The sequence below is a fragment of the Amyelois transitella genome, chromosome 3 (genome assembly GCF_032362555.1).
Source record: "Amyelois transitella isolate CPQ chromosome 3, ilAmyTran1.1, whole genome shotgun sequence".
NCBI classification, from domain to species: Eukaryota; Metazoa; Arthropoda; class Insecta; order Lepidoptera; family Pyralidae; genus Amyelois; species Amyelois transitella.
Window position 1 is genome coordinate 9,928,424 of NC_083506.1, and position 18,107 is coordinate 9,946,530.

Sequence of the window (18,107 nt, forward strand, 5' to 3'; positions counted from 1 at the left end):
ATTAAATCGAACAATGAGTGCTTTATTAACGAAATGTATGGTAAAAGAATGTCTATTGTGAGGTCATTGTTTTACAACCAACTTATACAGTTACATGAACGATTATCGTAAATTGTAACATTAGTATTCCAAATTTTGGAAAATTTACAGATGTAGTGAGTACAGATATTGCAATATAAAATTTTCTAAATATCATTTAAAAAGGTAAAATTTAATTTGAAATCCGTGCCTCAAATTAGGCCAAAAAGAGGTAGAGTTGTATTCTGAAATATATCCTGTTACATTCTGTACCCACTTTTTAGAAATAATTCATGAATCAAATCTTAAGTATAATAAAATTTGCGCAACAGATACAACGTTACAATGATACAACAACTTCATACCAAATCGTACACTACCTATATTTTAATTACCAATTTGATATTTAAGAGGATAAGTGATTTGTAAATAGAACTGGAGTTTATAAAATAATACATAATTTATAATAAATTATTTGTTTCATTCGACAAAAGAAATAAATGTTACCTTTTAATAACTATAAATTTAAATTAAGACAGTCAAAGACAAAAAATCTGAATAGGTGAATAGTATAAATAAAGAAAACTTCCAACTTTTGAAATAAATTTAGCAATGTTAGCGTTGCACAAAGTAGAGAGATAAAATAAAGTGCGACTTTGAATTGTCAACATGTGCACTCTTTCCTCGGAAAGTTTTAAAGAACCATTCGAATAGACGCTATGTCACTCCATCTCTACATTGTTCAGCGCCAAAAACTGCTTCTAAACAATAAAAAAAATGTTTTATTTTTTCTATTAGCTTTTTAGTTAAAATTCTTGTTTTGTAAACTACAAAAAATATATATTTTAAATAAAGAGAGAATGGAGGCATATTCTATAAATACTTTACATAAATACGTGTATAATGCGTAATTAAACTTTAACAAAATATAATGATTATTTAATAGCTCAGACTCATTAGCAAATTTGAGTTATTCGTCTGTTTTACTATTGTCCGACGAAAACAGAAATCTAAATTTCATTTATTAGTTTTTTTTAGTTTAATTTTACATCCAGTTAAGACTCACATAGGTTGTCCAGTTTACTTTCGAAATGTTCTAGCGCCCAGAAATATTTAGTACTAAAAACAGAGACAAGGTATCACCTAACACAAATTATTAACCAAACTTTCAGCCTTTACTCAAATTCCGAAGACGAATGCTAATTCGACCGAGCTATAAACTACCCCGAAATAAACCTACTGTTTAACGACAATACATCACAAATGTTTTATTACAATATTTCCTTTGCCTCGAGGAAGGGAGTGCCTCACGAATGCCGCCTCACTCACACACGCATGCGAACACTTAATATACTATTATCACGGTTTCGTTTTAGGAAAAAACAAACTACAATACAAAATTATGACAATAAAATCTACTAACCTTAAAATAAATTACGAGGCCACCCGTATCATGTATAAAAATGAATTCTACTTAAAATAATTTTTTTCTCAAATCGTACGGGAGCCGTTTGCATTTACACAAAAAATTTCAATTTATTACGGGTACCGAGACCTGAGATAATACCGAAGGTTATCATTAAAATTAATTAAACCACCCTTAAAGTTGTGTCACGACGATCACGAGAGTGGGCACTCATCCAAACATTGCCCGGGCTTCGCTGGCACATGACAAGGATTGGGACTAGATAGGACTTGGGATAGGAACTCACTAGGATTACAGGGAGGGAGGAGTCACACTGAACACATATTAGCTACGTGTCATTAACGTAAATTTTGCGATATGCAATAAATATCAAGAAAAAATAAAATTACATTATAACTTGTGAAAAAGCCCGAAATTTAATTTTTCTCCAACGGAATGTTACAAGTTGCTAATTATTCTCCAAAATTGAAAATCCACTGCATATCTAACGCGAATCGTAAAATACTACACCCTACTAAATATTTCAGAACCCCGTTTTCTGAAAATATAATGACGTACAACAAGTGGTTAAAGTCAGACTTTTTAGCTTTTATAAAACAAAATAATAACAATTTTACTTGCATATAATAATATACATCGCAATATGTATTTACATATACATAATATTACTTTCATTTAATATACACGTAAATATTACTTTATATCAATTATATGAGTGGTCGATAATATCTGCAGCGAGGCCGCAGCACGGCACGAGCCGCGTTCAGATCCCTGACCGGCCACGGCCCCGATGCCGGCCAGTTCGACACACACAAACATACAAATCCATTAAAACAATATACAACGTAAAAATACTATTTGGTATATTATAATAGCAGAAATCTAGCCGTCATAAAATCTATCAAAGCTGTATATCATATCTACACGGACACAGAAATATACTCATACACATATATTAGTCAAAATAAACCAGTCACAAATCACAGTTGACATAAATTCTCGATTTCCCTAAGTCTTGTAATTTACATAAAATTATAATTAACACATCAATTTAAAAATACCTACTAAAATATTTGAAGTGAAGAAATGATTACAAATAAATGCTTTTTGGAAATTATCTGCCGAAAGTGATAGAGAACATAATATATCTCAATTCCAAAATTTGCATTGATGTTAGTAAAGATTTAGAAATAAACATATTTGGATGTAGTTGAGCAGTGAATAGATTATGTTCAGTTGTTACAAATTATGCAGGTATAACTGGCAAGTAACATCGTGAATGTGTACTCGAATCGACATGCCCATCCAACAGGAATAAATTAAACAAACCTCATTACAAAATAACAATATTAAGTATCAACCGTGAATGCGCAAGTGCAATTGTGAACCAACGACAACGCGAGACCGATTCGATGTACAGTTTTAACTGTCAACTAACCATTACAATTTACAAAACTAAGATCATATCGGAGAATTAAACATGAAAACAATTGTCTCGTCTTTAAGAGTTACAAACTATCACTATAACTAATTTCATGCAATTATATACTATATCGACCACATCTAGTTCAGTAAGTCACCTCATTAAAACATTGGTGAAACTACACTACAGGCCTGTGTTAACACTCACTTCTTTAACGAAAACAAACGGCACGTAAGCATGCAACGTGCAACATTTATTAGACAAAACGAGCACATAAGCCTAGCACCCCGGCTCGGCTTCACTCGCGAAGCCGATTCGACCGCGAGTCACAGTAACGTTCCGATCACTTCACACCACGAACGATCGACTGCGATTGAGCGCGATACGCGCCGATCGACATTCGATCCGTCGAACAATCGATACCTCCGCAGCTCCACGGTGAGGTGACGGTGTTGGCACATGTTGACCGCGACTCCCTACGCGCAATGTCGTCCCGACCCGTGCTGACATTGATTCCCCTAAAAATAACAAAACACGTAAGAAAATGATTGAAGTTGATACAACTCCCGACGGTGCTAACATTTCAATTTATTTTCCTTATTTACATTATATAATACCAAGTGTTACATGAACTAAACGAAATAAATTATCTGATTCATCGACATAGATCTGAAGTGGATTGAATAAATGGAGCTTTAGTTTGGTAAATAAGCAAATATAATGACATTAACATTCCCTATTATTTTATAATTCTAGATTTTTTTTATTTGACTTACCATCTCGAATATAATTTTGTCTATATCCCGCACATGGCCGAGAGCCGTGCACTCAGTTGCACCGGGAACTGGTCAGTGAACCGGCGCCAGTTCTCCTCGCCCACTTGGTTCTTGAAACCGTGCAGTATTTTGGTGAACATCTCCTTGAGGTCGTCCTTGGGGTTCGACCAGGACGCCACCGCGTCGCAGAAGAACATGAAGTCCGGCACCACGCCCGCCGGGTTCACTTGTATCATCTGACAGATGCCACGGAACGCGGAGTCCTTCTCGTCGTTGTCACGAATGTTCCGTAGAGATGCGCACCTGAATGAAAAATAAGTTTGTTTGCCGAACCAAAACTAATATATATACCAAAATAAATCATTAAAGTAATCGTTTAAATAAAGCAATAATTCAAGATAAATAATCGTATAAGTATACTGGTCAAAATAAATATGTAGTGAGAGTACTGAAAGTGATTAGCACACAAAAACATATTCGAACACTGATTCAATGAGCATTCCAAACTGTAAGCCGATACTTTATGAAGCGACCTCAAAAATAAAATACATTAACACATGCTGTTAATTATTATTTAAACTAAAAAATAAAGAAACTAAAATTCTTTATAAATATTATATGGACATAATAATACGAAATGAAGATATATATTGTCCACATAACTGACTTTCAGTTTGGATAAAACAATACTTTATATGTAAATAATAAATTTAGCTGATTTAAATTTTGAAAGCGGATGGTGTTCAACACATATAAGAACATCACCGAAAATAAGATGATCAAACAAATACCGCCCCATATACCGCCGAGTGTAGTGTGGCCATGTCGGTATAAATATTAGGTACATGCCTGGTAAACTTAAATGAGAATAAAATATTATGTAAAAAAATATTAACAAGCCATGAACAAACACCATCCACAATCGAAACAATACCTAAATATAACTTATTTAATATTAAACGTAATATAAAGTAATAATAAAAAAAATGACTACAGACCACTGGCGTACAAATTGATGTAAAACGGGTGCGACGTCGTGGGGGCACACATAACCTAGCCGACCGATAGTAATCGCTACACGCCACGACACGACATACCGAGAACAAAACCAAGAAAACAAATCAACAAACCATCCAAAACATACTTAAATTACATAATTTAAGAGCAACAAATTAGTGTTACAAATAGAAAAAAGTGAAATAATTTATGGGCTAAGTAATTGCTATTAAATTAAATATTGGGCTTTCAATAAAAGATGGCCTAGAATTTGATCTAGTGTGTGTTAAATAGGGGCCCATCAAAATCTATGGATGACAGAGCAACAAAATTTTAAAATAAATTTAAGAATTGTAATATTCATCTCTCTTGGCCATCTTTTCAAGTTAGGCGCACACTTTTGTGTTAGTACTCTATATGTGGTTAAAGTATTTACATTACAACCCCATAAACAAAAACGAAATTGATCACAATGAAGTAATAAACCAATAAGCAAAAACTTATAGTTGATTCACTAAATTAGCGTCTATAGTTTTTAACTTAGCAGATTTTTGCTCACATACATAGATATAGGAGTATGATAAACTATCGACATTTTAAACTGAAAAATAGAATTAATTAATAAATACAATTAGTAACAATGAGTAGCTCCTGTCAATCGTTAGTTATATGTAGACAACGAACTATCAACAGATGCTAACAACAATAAGGTATAACATGATCATGGTTATGGTAAAAGTAAATAAAGCAATGATAAAAATATATAGTAATAAAAAAGAATTTGTTTTTTAGAAGTTTTCTGCCACCGAGAGAGGTAGTCTAGAAAATGGTCATTTTGGTAAAGTTACAACAATAATGCGGGATATAGTTTTGACATAACATACCTGTGTTTTCCAGCAGGGTTTTGGGTGTGTTGTGCCTGTTGATAATATCAACTAAATGGTTCAATACTAAGGGTATATATTTTGACGTATCAGGTCCTGAAATAATAAGGCCGTGTAAGATTTTAAGGTCACAAAACAAACAGATATATTTTTATTAGCTTAACCTGTTGCTACAACTGTTCTTCGGTTCTTGAACAAATCATCGGACGGAAGCATTGACCCAAACAAGAAAATTCTTTCACAGTTAAATAGTTCAATATATATGTATATACTTGCCTAACTTGATGCTGATTTCGCCGATGGCCCAAGTAGCGTTATTGCACACAGATATAAGTTCCGGATTGAGGTTCATGCCCAGGATAGGCAAGAACTCCGGTATGTAGGGGTGCACGTGCTGGAAACACGCCTTCGTCAAGTCGCCGAGCAGAGCGAACGAGGATTGACGCACCTACAACAAATTTAAATCTATAACATACATTCTAATATTCTTCTACTTCCGTACCTATTCCCTTATTTGCGGTCGGCGCTAACATGTCTATCTTGACTTGTACCCGTTTTTAATCCGTTATCTACTACGTGGCCTGTAGTCGCTCCTTACTCCTCTTTGGATCAGAGACAGTCACAACTTGTTTAACGGCGTAAGATTCGTCACTCCACGACATGCCTGTACCATCGCATGCATTCTTATATTATAAAGGGAAAATATTTGTGGAGTCGTTGAATGAAAGAAGGCTGACTAAGCAAATATACAAGGAGTGTTAATGGGAATGTTGGAAGGGAAAGACCTATATTTATGTACCTTAATCAAATATAGGATGTCCTAGGGAAATGTGAGAGATCAAGAGTATCTTAACTGACAACCTTGCATGAAGAGTTTTGTTGAATTGATAAAGCGAAAGTTGTAGGCAGGGATTGTGGCAAATGGAAAGATGCAGTCTCTACCTACCCCTTCGGAATATAGGCGTAATTTTAACTACCGCTTAATGACGCTTAAGCCAAAATACCTGCAGTTTTATTTCCGGAAAGCCCCGGCATATCTAGTTACAAAAACGTATATGTACCTAATTAATTTAAAAGTACACTTTTTATGAATATAGAATAGTAAATAACTAAAATATATAAACATCCCATTATATCTCTTGATGCACATAGCTGTGTCTAACATAATAATATTTTATCTAGGACACTTACCTCTGGCATGGGATCTTGCATGCACTGATATAGGAGTTGCATCAGATTTGAGTTGTGCACTAAGTGGTCTATGTGCCCGTCCAGGCCCTCTGTCAACCCGCTCAGCAAGTCCAAAGCTACGATCATGAAGTCCTTGTCTGGCGCTTCAAACTGCTCAGGACTTTGGCTGTTGGCCTGAAAGATTAATTTATATTAAGATTCTCTTCATAACTTTTTCTAAAAAGCAATTAGCTTGCTTAATAGTATAGTAAGATATCCAATATGAGCTGCATGAAAGTAAATTAATAAAGAAATGGAATTTTAATCCTTTGTTGTTAAAAAAGTTCAAATTTAATGTTGACATTGTTTTCTACCTGTTGAAACTATAATATGCACATCTGTTGGTATTCAATTTACTGAATTTTATAAAACAATATTGGTAACTTACAATATTCTGATTTAATGTCTGTTCTATCAGAGATACACATCTCCTGAAGACTGGCTCACAGTAAGGTAAGAAGCCGGACTGTAGGGCTGTCGCCACTGATGATAAACACTGCAAAAGAAATAAACACACATTCATACACAAATCCTAAACCTAACAAGTCCGTTTCAGTTTACTAAGTGACTGTTTAATAAACAATTATTTTAATTAGTTCTAAATTAATACAAATTAAAAAAAAAACATTAAGAGCAGGCATTTCTATTGTTTAGTAGCTTCAGTCTGTTCCGCTCGGGATATAATATCGCGAATCCCTTGGAAATAGTTTTTATTACTAAGCTGAAAGGCATTAATTTTTAATTTACCACAATGCAGTTTCGACGTCAGTCATTACTAGGCTTTTATTTTAATCACAAAGTTTTACATAGACAGACAGACAGAAAAAAGAACAGAAGAAGACAAACACATTTTGATTTTTTTACAATTTGGTACTCACTTCGAGCAACGGGAACAAATCCTTATCCTCGTCCTTAAGCACATTCCACTTCGTTATGAGCGGTGGCATCAGCAGGTTTATATACTCCTGCTTGTTGAGGTGGTGTCCGACCGAGTCGGCCAGCGTTCCGATAGCATCATACAGAATGAGGAGATTTTTGTGTTGGTATTTACTGAACGCATACACTAGTGTCTGGAGGATGTAGCCGAGATATGGCACCAGTTCCGTGCAAGCTTCTTCCTCCAGCGTAGCGAAGGCTGAGCAAGCGGCCTCTTGCACGCGTTTGTTGTTGTCCAAGACACGCTTTAGCAGCTGTAATAAATATAAAAGTAAATATGCAATCAATCTAACAAAGCCTTTAGGGTACAACAGTGATTAAAAACATGGATTTTTTTGTTATTGAGTATGAATAGGTAGAACTAAGTAAATAATACTTAAAAAGTAAACTTTGCTTTTATGATTAGAGTTTGTTAAAGATATGAAGATACTTGGAGCTATCCTTTTGATGTCCGCTCCACTTCGCCGTGTAAGATGGCCAAAGCAGTACCTCAGTCATGACGGGCCGCAGGTACAGGTCGTGCGACTGCGACACGATCCAGTGCGAGTAGCGCGACAGCGTCCAGCAGGTGATGGCGCGCACCAGCGCCTTGCGCTCGGCCAGGCAGCACACCAGGTACGGCACCAGGTCGGGCAGGTGCGGCACCATGCCGCCCATGCAGCCGTCCGCCACCGCGCCCAGCGCCAGGATGCCGCTCTCCTGCCGGCCCGCTCGCGGGTTACAAATGTTCACAACAAAATAACCACTCTTGTTAACATTATGAAATTTTTGATCATCTTTTTTCTACTGACTATAGTCTCGGTTACTTTGGAGAGGAGCCCGTACAATGTACATCCTAGATTGGATGAGTCAGGTTTTTACGCAAAGCGACTCTGGTCTTATATCCGCCCCTTTGCAGGGGATCCTAAATATTGGATCATAGTTACACTTCCAGTAGCCTAAAGATTTCCTCACGATGTTATACTCATCTTTAGAGCATCAGTTAGAATTTAAACTAATGTACATGATTTCAAAAATAGTCATTAATTCCTAATCATGGGAGGAGTACACTATTTTCGCGTTTCGTTCGTCGTTTTCTCCAACAAAACGGTAGGCACCCTTTCTTGACTTCTAACACAATCTTTATTGTCCTGTTAGTTCTGTATTTCTCAACCCCTATTCTATGGGGGTATTTGAAGGTAAACATGAACATGCCAACCTTGATGACCCAGTTGTCGTGGAACAGCGTCTCCTTCAGTATGGGGAAGAGCACGGGCAGCAGGTCTGCGCCGAACACGTTGGCGAGCACGTCGAGCGCGGCCGCGCTGCACTTGCGCAGGTTCCAGTCGGACAGCGAGCCGTCGTCCGCGTCCGCGCCGCCGTCCTCCTCGTCGTCCGACTCGCCGCCGCCGGACATGTTGCTGTCGCCTGCGCCTGTTGCGCAATCAATGTTTAGTCCCTTTCATATTTTTAGTAAAAAGTTATTAAAGCATGCACTGTATGAATATGAAGCTGGATTGTGAGTCAGGTTTTTGAACAAAGCACCTACCTTCTGATCATCTCAACCTTTGCAAGGAAGGTCCTATTCGAACATGCTTGAATTTGGAGGCTTCCCAATGGTACGTTCGGCGTTAGAGCATCGGTTAACAATCAAACTAATGTAATGAATGTTCTATTTTGTCTTAATAATTTGTTTCGATAATACTATAACTATTCGCATGCAACATCATTGTTTTATGAATAAATGAATTGCATGTACATTAACGTATCTTGATCAAATTAAGGATGTCCTGGTAAAGGGTCAGGTCAAAAGTACCCGAAACCGCTGAGCTTGCATGTTATGAATGTGGATGAAGCGAAGGAAGTATTCAGAGATCGTGGCAAGTAGAAAGAGGGAGTCTCTGCCTACCCCTCCGGAAAAGAGGCGTGATTTTATGTATTTTATGTACAACTTTAAAAAAGGTGTCACCGGTACACGGCCCGGACCCCCTCTAGGTGTCCTCTGAGCCAACACACATACCATTATGCTTCATGGTGTGCGAGCGCGGCTTGTGGAACCTGGGCCGTATGTCGGACTCGCGGTCGGGCTCGGCGTCGTCCGCGTCGTCGTCGCGGTCCCCCCGCAGCAGGATCACGTCCATCTCCGAGTACCGCATGCCGTGCACCAGCACCGGGAGCAGGGCTTGCAAGCGGGGGCCGAGGACCTGAATTACGAATACAATAACTCTTTATTACACCTAAATTTATTACAGTAAATTCACATTGCAGTGTGGTTCCCGGCACCAATATAAATAAGAATAGGACCACTCCATCTCGTTCCCATGGATGTCGTAAAAGGCGACTAAGGGATAGGTTTATAAACTTGGGATTCTTCTTTTAGGCGATGGGCTAGCAACCTGTCACTATTTGAATCTCAATTCTATCATCGAGCCAAAAAACTGAACGTGGCCTGTCAGTCTTTTCAAGACTGTTGGCTCTGTCTAGCCCGCAAGGTATATAGATGTGACTAAATGTATGTATGTAAATTCACATATATTTATATTGTGTTGCAGCAAAAGGTGATCATAATACTAAAAGCGATCTCTTCCTGATAACCTTTGAATTATTAATAAACCTTCACTAGAAAAGATTAGCAGTTGGCGCTGAGTTAAATTAAAGTCTATACTATTTTTAACAAAAGTTTATAAGTACATGAATCTTAAAATGGATGAGATGCGGATTCAGATAGGGCTTTACGAATTGAGAAAAGGGAGAGCTCTGCCCAGAACTGGGACACAAATAAAAGTTAAAAAAAGCTTTGTAAAGATAAATGTAGGAAAGCGAGTTCCAGGCCCCGAAACACTGTGGCCGAGGGTGAAAATGAGAACACGCAACAATAGAAACAAAAATCACGTCTTTCTATAGTATTTTGTGTCCTCAAAGGAGGAGTTATTTTATTCTATGAATTAAGACAGTCATATAGATAAATGTGCCGTGTGGTTCCCGGCACCAATAGAAAAAAGAATAGGACCACTCCATCTCTTTCCCATGTATGTCGTAAAAGGCGACTAAGGGATAGGCTTATATACTTGGTATTCCACTTTTAGGCAATGAGCTAGCCTTTCAGTCGGTTGTTGGGACTTAATTATATGTTATGTTATATAAATAAATAAAACAATTTTTATAAAAGCAATCTGAATCTGATGATGAAAAATTAATACAAAGTCACACAGTATTATATAATATACCTTACCTCTCTACAAACATTTTGCTCAGCAAGGGACAACCAGAACTCGCATGCCTCGAGGGCTACGGCTTCTTCCGCGTCTTGCGTGCGTACCAGCATGTACTGAAATACATAACATTACATTGTAAAGAATAAATAATGTTGCACTATCAAGGAATATCTATATCTGTTCTTGAATCAATGATAGTAACGACTGTTTGTGAACTTTTTTGCATCATTTGACAGTAACCAGCATTTTTTCTTAATAAGCTTTCACCCATGGCTTCGGCCGTGTCAAATACCCTATGTCTTCCTCGATACTCTACACTATATTAATGGTGAATTTCATGGAGATTAATCTTCATAGAGCATTGGTGGTCGAATCGGTAAGGTGCCTGTTCAAAGCGCGGTTGCGCAAGTTAAGACACCCGTTTGAAACCCACCGCGGCCATAGACCAATGACTATTTACGAAGTTATGTTCATTACATTAGTTTAATAACAAACCGATACTCTTACAGTGAGGTAAAACATGGTACAGAAACCTGCACATTCAGGCAACTGGATCTGTTCCCCTGCAATAAGCAAGGGCTCACTCCGGGCTCCTCTCTAGATTGTGAGGATGCAACCGGGACTATAGCCAGGACGGAGAAGGTTGAGGGATTTTGATATAAAAAATGGACAGACAAACACACTTTTACATTTATATTATTAGTATAAATTTTCACATTAATTAACATTAATGAAAAAAAAAACCAATATGCATAAAATAAAACATACCTCTATAATGTTTGGCAGGTGGGGTATAAGCCTATCTAATCTGACTTCCAACAACAGTACGAGTGCATGGCAAACATTTTTTCTAACATCAGGATCTTCGTCAGCGGCCAGGTGGAATAAATTCTGAAAATTTAAAGTTTATGTTCCTCTAAATCAAGAAAATAAAATTATTATTTCAATATAGAATACTAGCTGTCCTGGCAAACATTGTTTTGCCATATAAATAATTTTTAAGTTATTAAGAGGTATGAATGAAAAATAGATGTTGGCCAATTCTCAGACCTACTCAATATGCTCACAAAATTTCATGAGAATCGCCAAGCCGTTTCGGAGGAGTACGGGAACGAACATTGTGACATGAGAATTTTATATATAAGATTTATTTTTTAATGTGACTACCGCAAACTATTATTTCCAAATCAAACTGGAGTGAGGCAGTAAACCATACATACATACATATGGTCACGTCTATATCCCTTGCGAGGTAGACAGAGCCAACAGTCTTGAAAAGACTGATAGGCCATAAAAACAATAAAAGTAATTAATTTAAAAAGATTTTATGCCTTATCTTTTTTTTACTCAAATTCAATACATCTTGCTTTTTTGCAACTTAGTTATTCATTGCATTACTAATTTGGGATAACAAAACTTAATTTTAATTAGAAAACACATCCTTACCTCAATGAATGCATCAATATGCAACATGAGAGCTTGAGTTCTTCCCAATATGAAATAATTGACACAAGCAATAGCATGACATCTTATTTTGGGAGAATTATGCCTAAAGAATTGTAAAAATTTTGGTATTAAAACATTTAGTGGTCTGTTAAGTGCATCACTGTCTAGTAATTCAGCTGTGTCTTCACATATTTTTTGCAGTGCTCCAAATGCTCCCTGGAAAAAAATTAATATGAAATAGATTTATTTTCAAAATTTTGCTTATTGCCACCAACATAATTTAAGTATAAATAAATATGTCACTGGGAAATAACAAAAACCGCAGTTTTATAAAACTTTCGTAGGTAATTTATTAACTTTACTTGTATTCTAAACAAATAAATCAATTTGCAACCTATCATGGTAAATTTATTAACCTACGGATGTCCATTTGATTCTAAATGGTTTGACCAAACACTGATGAGCTTTTCATTTTATGCTTCTTTAAAATACGGCAAATAACACACAGCTCTTTGATTAGTTGATGTAGACAGTGGCAGTTTCTATGTCGCTAATTATGGGTGTAATTTTGTAACAAAAAATAATTTAGTAGTTTCAAACAAGCAGCAGCATTAAAAACTTTACAAAAACACATTTGCTCCCAGCGATCACTAGTGTTCAATGGTGAAGCAGAGGAAAGAGAAGGAACACTTAATCAACCAATTAGTGCACATATCAATGGGATATTTGCTTACTTATTATTTAATTTATTTAAACTTCATTGCAGAAAATACAAAGTATAGCACAATTGGCGGACTTAATTCTAGAAGCATTATCTAAACCTAACCTGTCAACCATTGACTGAGACTGAGAACTGACAGAGAACTTTATGTGGGGTCAAACTAAATAAATATAATTATACCTACGCAAAATATAAAATAATAATATTAATACATAAAACACTACAATAAATAATATACATACATTTTTATTGTTAAGCCAAATAGCTGAATATGGCTATTCATTGTTTGCTCTGTCTACCCTGCAAGGGATATAGATGTGACCATATGTATGTATATACATAAATAAATTGGTGCAGTGATTACCAAAATGAGTAAAAAGGCTTATATTAAATACCCTTTTAAGCTTGAGTGTTCAATAAGTTTATAAATTTATGGAAATGTGGATGTCGAATTATACAATTTATCTCTCTGTTTCAAGTGAAATTTTATGAACTTCCTAGGAAATTTATAAACTTGCGGTTCTTCTTATTTTCTAGTGACACTATATACTACTATCCATTCCAAAGTACAGGTGTAGAAGAAGCGGAAGAACAAACTACACTGCAATATTTTCACCAGATGTCATTTTACAAATAGAGATACAAGATTTTAAATAAAGACTGGACATATAGGTACCCTAAATTCATGTGAATTTTTAAAAACCTGCAAATTTGAGAACTGGATGTCACAATGATCCAATATGGGTAAGGTTCGACTGCAAAGATTTGTGGAGGTCACAACTCTTAGTTGCTTCAATTAATTTAATTATTAATAATTTCCAAGGCAAGTTTCCACCAGGTACTACATCAACTTAGCCAAATCTTAAGTTGGTGTCAAATCAACAGGAGCAAATACAATCAGGTACCTATGTAATAAATAGTTACATAAATTTATACCTCACAAACATTGTAGTCTTGAGAATCAAGCATTTGACATAAAGCTGGTAAAAGTTCTGGCCAAGAGGTCAATTCCCCTTTGCTAGCAATGGTGGTAATGATGATACCAACAGTTGCCCGGATCAGGGGAGATGGGTCTCCCACTGCTGACAGGCATTCTCTCTTTATGAACTCTGCTACTTCAGGTAAAAAGCTGTTATAGTGGGACTTTACATTATTCTTCAGGATCAAACCACTTAGTGACCTAGTTGGCTCTTCTTCATTATCTAATTTGGTCAAAACGAATATCAAGTAATTATTGAAGTCAGGATACTTATTTAGCTCCTCCAATTTCTGGAATATTTGCTAAGGAAATAACATTATTAGGTGACAATGACTGTCATGTCGGAAAAATCGATTTTATCACAAGCATCGAGACGCGACGCTTTATTGTAAATAAGCATTACAAATAAATTGTCAGATAAATACACATGATCATTAACACATAAGGCGATAATTACATATAAATACAGAATCAGGCGGTTATGAACACAAAAAATATCCACGCCGATAAACTGCAGCGACATGAAAATTTCAAAAAGGATACTTGTTGAACTGCTCTTTGGGTAGCTGTGTCTGGTGACTGTGACTCCTTGAGAAGGGTCAGAATTTGTCTGAGTCCTTCTTGTTCAGGTTTCCACTCCATTTTCATATTAATATTTCACAAAACGGTTTTATTTCACTCGGTCCCGTAAAAATCAACCATGCCAAAATTTGACGAATTTATTGCCAGCTAAAAAAATGTCATTGATTTTATTACTACTAGAGATGTAGTCAATTCAGAATTTCAGTACAGTAGAACTAATCGAAAGACTAAAATCGAGATTGAAGCCAAAAGCAACATAGGTACTTGACAACAGATGTTAGTTCATTCATTCATTCGCTTTGCCGAGGTGTCACTGTCAATGTCAGACACTACGATACGCCGATACGCACGTGTGCGTGTTGTTTACCTAGGAACATTATTTTGATTTTGATTTATCATTTTATTTCAAGCTTTGATCAACATTTCAACGTTATAATGCCGAAAATAAAAGCGGAAAAGAAATCAAGAATACATAATGAAGTTGCCAAACAAGGTATATTACTTTAATAAAATAACCTATATTTCGTGTTACAATATGATCGAAATCAATCTCTTGTAATTTAAGGTGTCCTGCTCTTAATTATTGGCTTCAGAGATTTTGATTATGATTTGACAGATAAGCAACTGCTTGATTACGCACGCCGTGATTTAAAGTAATAAAATATATAATCTCATATTTTAGGCATCCAATTCAATAAGGATTTCGGTCAACATATTTTGAAGAATCCTCTCATCATAACTTCTATGCTCGATAAGTCTGGATTGCGCCCAACTGATGTAGCCTTGGAAATTGGACCTGGTACTGGTAATATGACAATAAAGCTTTTAGACAGAGTTAAAAAGGTTGTGGCATGTGAAATAGATACAAGGTAATTCACCCCTGTTTAACATTATAAATCAAAATTCCCTTGACAAACTTCTTTGTTAAACAAATACCAATGTTAATTTGCAGGTTAGTTGCAGAGCTCCAAAAAAGAGTTCAAGGAACCCCTTATCAAGCCAAATTACAAATTCTTGTTGGAGATGTTTTGAAAACTGAATTGCCATTCTTCGATATTTGTGTTGCCAACATCCCCTACCAGATCAGTTCTCCCCTTGTATTCAAGCTGTTACTGCACAGACCTTTCTTCAGATGTGCTGTGCTAATGTTCCAGAAAGAATTTGCACAGAGATTAGTTGCCAAGCCTGGAGATAAATTGTATTGTAGGTTATCAATAAACACACAACTGTTGGCCCGTGTTGATATGCTGATGAAGGTAAATTATTCTTTCTTTTATTCTACACACACACATTACTAATGGGACCAATAGGGAAGATGTTAAATATGTGTGAGACGTATAATTTTTTCTTCTCTAAAGGTGAATGTAGACTTTTTGCTATCTCCACTTTCCATGATCCCTGCATACTTTTTATTGCTTAATCCACATCGTTACTCTTCATGCAAGCAAACCGGAACATGTTGATATTGAAAAATAAATTTAATATTATTATTTGTTTATAGGTTGGCAAGAACAACTTCAGGCCCCCACCAAAAGTAGAATCTAGTGTTGTAAGGATTGAACCCAGAAATCCACCGCCACCTATCAATTTTGTGGAATGGGATGGCTTGACAAGAATTGCTTTTGTAAGAAAAAACAAAACACTGTCAGCAGCATTCAAGCATGCCACTACCATGGCTGCCCTGGAAAAGAACTACAGAGTTCATTGCTCTTTACATAATAAGGTAAGGTGCCAAAGCTTAGTAGCAGCTGAGTTTTCAAATCAACCAGCAAAGACAAGAGTGATAAATGATTTCATAAAATTTTGCTATATTTCTAATATTTTTTTATAAAGTACCTCTGGATATAAGCAGCATATAAAGTTATTATTTATGCAGACTGTATTAAAATTGAATGTTATTAATTTTTTTTCAATGTAGATAAATACTAAACAATTTTGATGAACCTCCATACACTCACTCACTCCTTACAGAAATAAACAAAGTGTGTTTAATACATTACTTTATTTTTCAGGATATACCTAGTGATTTTGACATAAAGCAAAAAGTTCAAGAGATATTAACAAATGCAGAGGCTGACCAAATGAGAGCTAGGACCATGGACATAGATGATTTTATGAAATTATTACATGCATTCAATGCAGAAGGAATACATTTTGCATAAAATTTTTTAGGTATTTTATTTCAATACTCCTATATCCTATTTTTGTTTCCATAAAATGCAAGAATAAATAATAATTTCATTAAATGTAAATTGTAAAAATAGGAGGGGGGATTAAAATTAATGAAAAATCCTGGTGGTATTCCAAACTAGCAGCTGTTCAGCAAATTCTAAATAGGGTAATTTTAAAACAACACAACTTTGTACAATCATAATTTAATTTCACTAACATATTTTACAATTTGTAAACTATTCATAGCAGTTTACATGAACAAGAAGAAAATAATGGATATTTTTAAACCAAATTAACAATATAGAGCTGACTTCTTGAAACCCCTGTCAGCATAGTCTGCATGTTCCTTACGCTCAGATTTGAATGGGAATCCAGGCTGTCCGGGAAGAACTGTCGGTTTGGTCTTCATAACTCTCCAACCTCCTTGTTTTGTCCAGTCCTGAATGTGAAAGATAAAGAATGTAAATTTTATTTTTATTTCTTTATATTATTTATTATTTACGTATCCAATAGAAATTTGGGAGCTGAATTTGTTTACATTTCACTATTACATTTTATTACATTTCACTATTTTAGCAGTGATTTATTTAAAGATATGGACAATAAATGGGTAATGAAAATTTAAATATACTCACATTTCCATTGTATTTGAAATAATAATGTGTGGCAAATACTCCAACAGCCAACATACAAAATTTCCCAGTAAGATATCTATAGTTTATAGCGCGTTCCTGGCCCTGAAATACAATTGTAAAAAAAAAAATATTATTATTATTTCCTAGTGAATTTGTTTTGCTTGAGGTTATTATGAAGTTATGTAATCATACCAGGGCTGGCATAAGCATATTGAAGAGCGTATCCAGGGGCTTGCGATAGAAACGGCGGATAGGATTGATGCGTTCCCTCCAGTATTCTTCTACATGCACGGGTTCATGAGGAGCTAAGATTTGGTCTTTTAGCCACTGTTTACGCCAGGCTCTCTCTGCATCAGTCATGCCCAAACATCTTTCTCTTTCAATGGCCACACGGCCAGCAATGGTCATAGGCTTCACACCCGCTGTTTGAGCCATTTCGGTTATATTTCTTTTCGATTCAACAAATTATTCCAATTATTTTCTAAAAATTGGAAAACATTTGTAGGCACAGATAATACTAAATTGTCTAAGATTGGTAAGTTGTAAATGACGTTGACGTTTTATTTTTGACATTACATAAAGAATTGGCATTTTTTTAATATTTTACTGCGTTTCACTTCGATCACAAAAACTCGATTTCTTGGTTTCGTAATCGATTATGATACAAATTAAATGTCAACGTCAAGAAA

The 18,107-nt window shown here is 35.7% G+C and overlaps 3 protein-coding genes across 4 annotated transcripts; 1 reads left to right on the forward strand and 2 right to left on the reverse strand.

The window, feature by feature from the left end:
• Positions 1 to 6: 6 nt before the first annotated feature.
• LOC106140145 (transportin-1) lies at positions 7 to 14,768 on the reverse strand. 2 transcript variants are annotated; one of them, XM_013341692.2, is made up of 16 exons: positions 14,573 to 14,767; positions 13,987 to 14,319; positions 12,330 to 12,545; positions 11,652 to 11,774; positions 10,901 to 10,996; positions 9,689 to 9,872; positions 8,888 to 9,102; positions 8,179 to 8,388; positions 7,632 to 7,943; positions 7,142 to 7,249; positions 6,715 to 6,888; positions 5,800 to 5,971; positions 5,524 to 5,619; positions 4,642 to 4,717; positions 3,644 to 3,946; positions 7 to 3,385 (listed from the first exon to the last, which is right to left on the reverse strand). In XM_013341692.2, the coding sequence occupies exons 1-15, from the start codon at positions 14,675 to 14,677 to the stop codon at positions 3,664 to 3,666; spliced, it is 2,703 nt and encodes a 900-aa protein (XP_013197146.1). In that variant the 5' UTR covers positions 14,678 to 14,767; the 3' UTR covers positions 7 to 3,385; positions 3,644 to 3,663. The 2 variants fall into 2 exon arrangements, with proteins under 2 accessions (XP_013197146.1, XP_013197147.1); XM_013341693.2 differs by lacking the exons at positions 7 to 3,385; positions 4,642 to 4,717 and having other exon boundaries at positions 3,741 to 3,946; positions 14,573 to 14,768.
• Positions 14,769 to 14,924: 156 nt separating this feature from the next.
• Positions 14,925 to 16,778, forward strand: LOC106140094 (probable dimethyladenosine transferase). Its single transcript, XM_013341623.2, has 5 exons — positions 14,925 to 15,104; positions 15,294 to 15,480; positions 15,564 to 15,867; positions 16,113 to 16,334; positions 16,624 to 16,778. Exons 1-5 carry the CDS (start codon positions 15,047 to 15,049, stop codon positions 16,771 to 16,773), a joined length of 921 nt encoding a protein of 306 aa, XP_013197077.2. The 5' UTR covers positions 14,925 to 15,046; the 3' UTR covers positions 16,774 to 16,778.
• LOC106140095 (NADH dehydrogenase [ubiquinone] 1 beta subcomplex subunit 6) lies at positions 16,595 to 17,970 on the reverse strand. Its single transcript, XM_013341624.2, has 3 exons — positions 17,611 to 17,970; positions 17,419 to 17,520; positions 16,595 to 17,222 (listed from the first exon to the last, which is right to left on the reverse strand). The coding sequence occupies exons 1-3, from the start codon at positions 17,851 to 17,853 to the stop codon at positions 17,076 to 17,078; spliced, it is 492 nt and encodes a 163-aa protein (XP_013197078.1). The 5' UTR covers positions 17,854 to 17,970; the 3' UTR covers positions 16,595 to 17,075.
• Between the last annotated feature and the right edge of the window lie 137 nt (positions 17,971 to 18,107).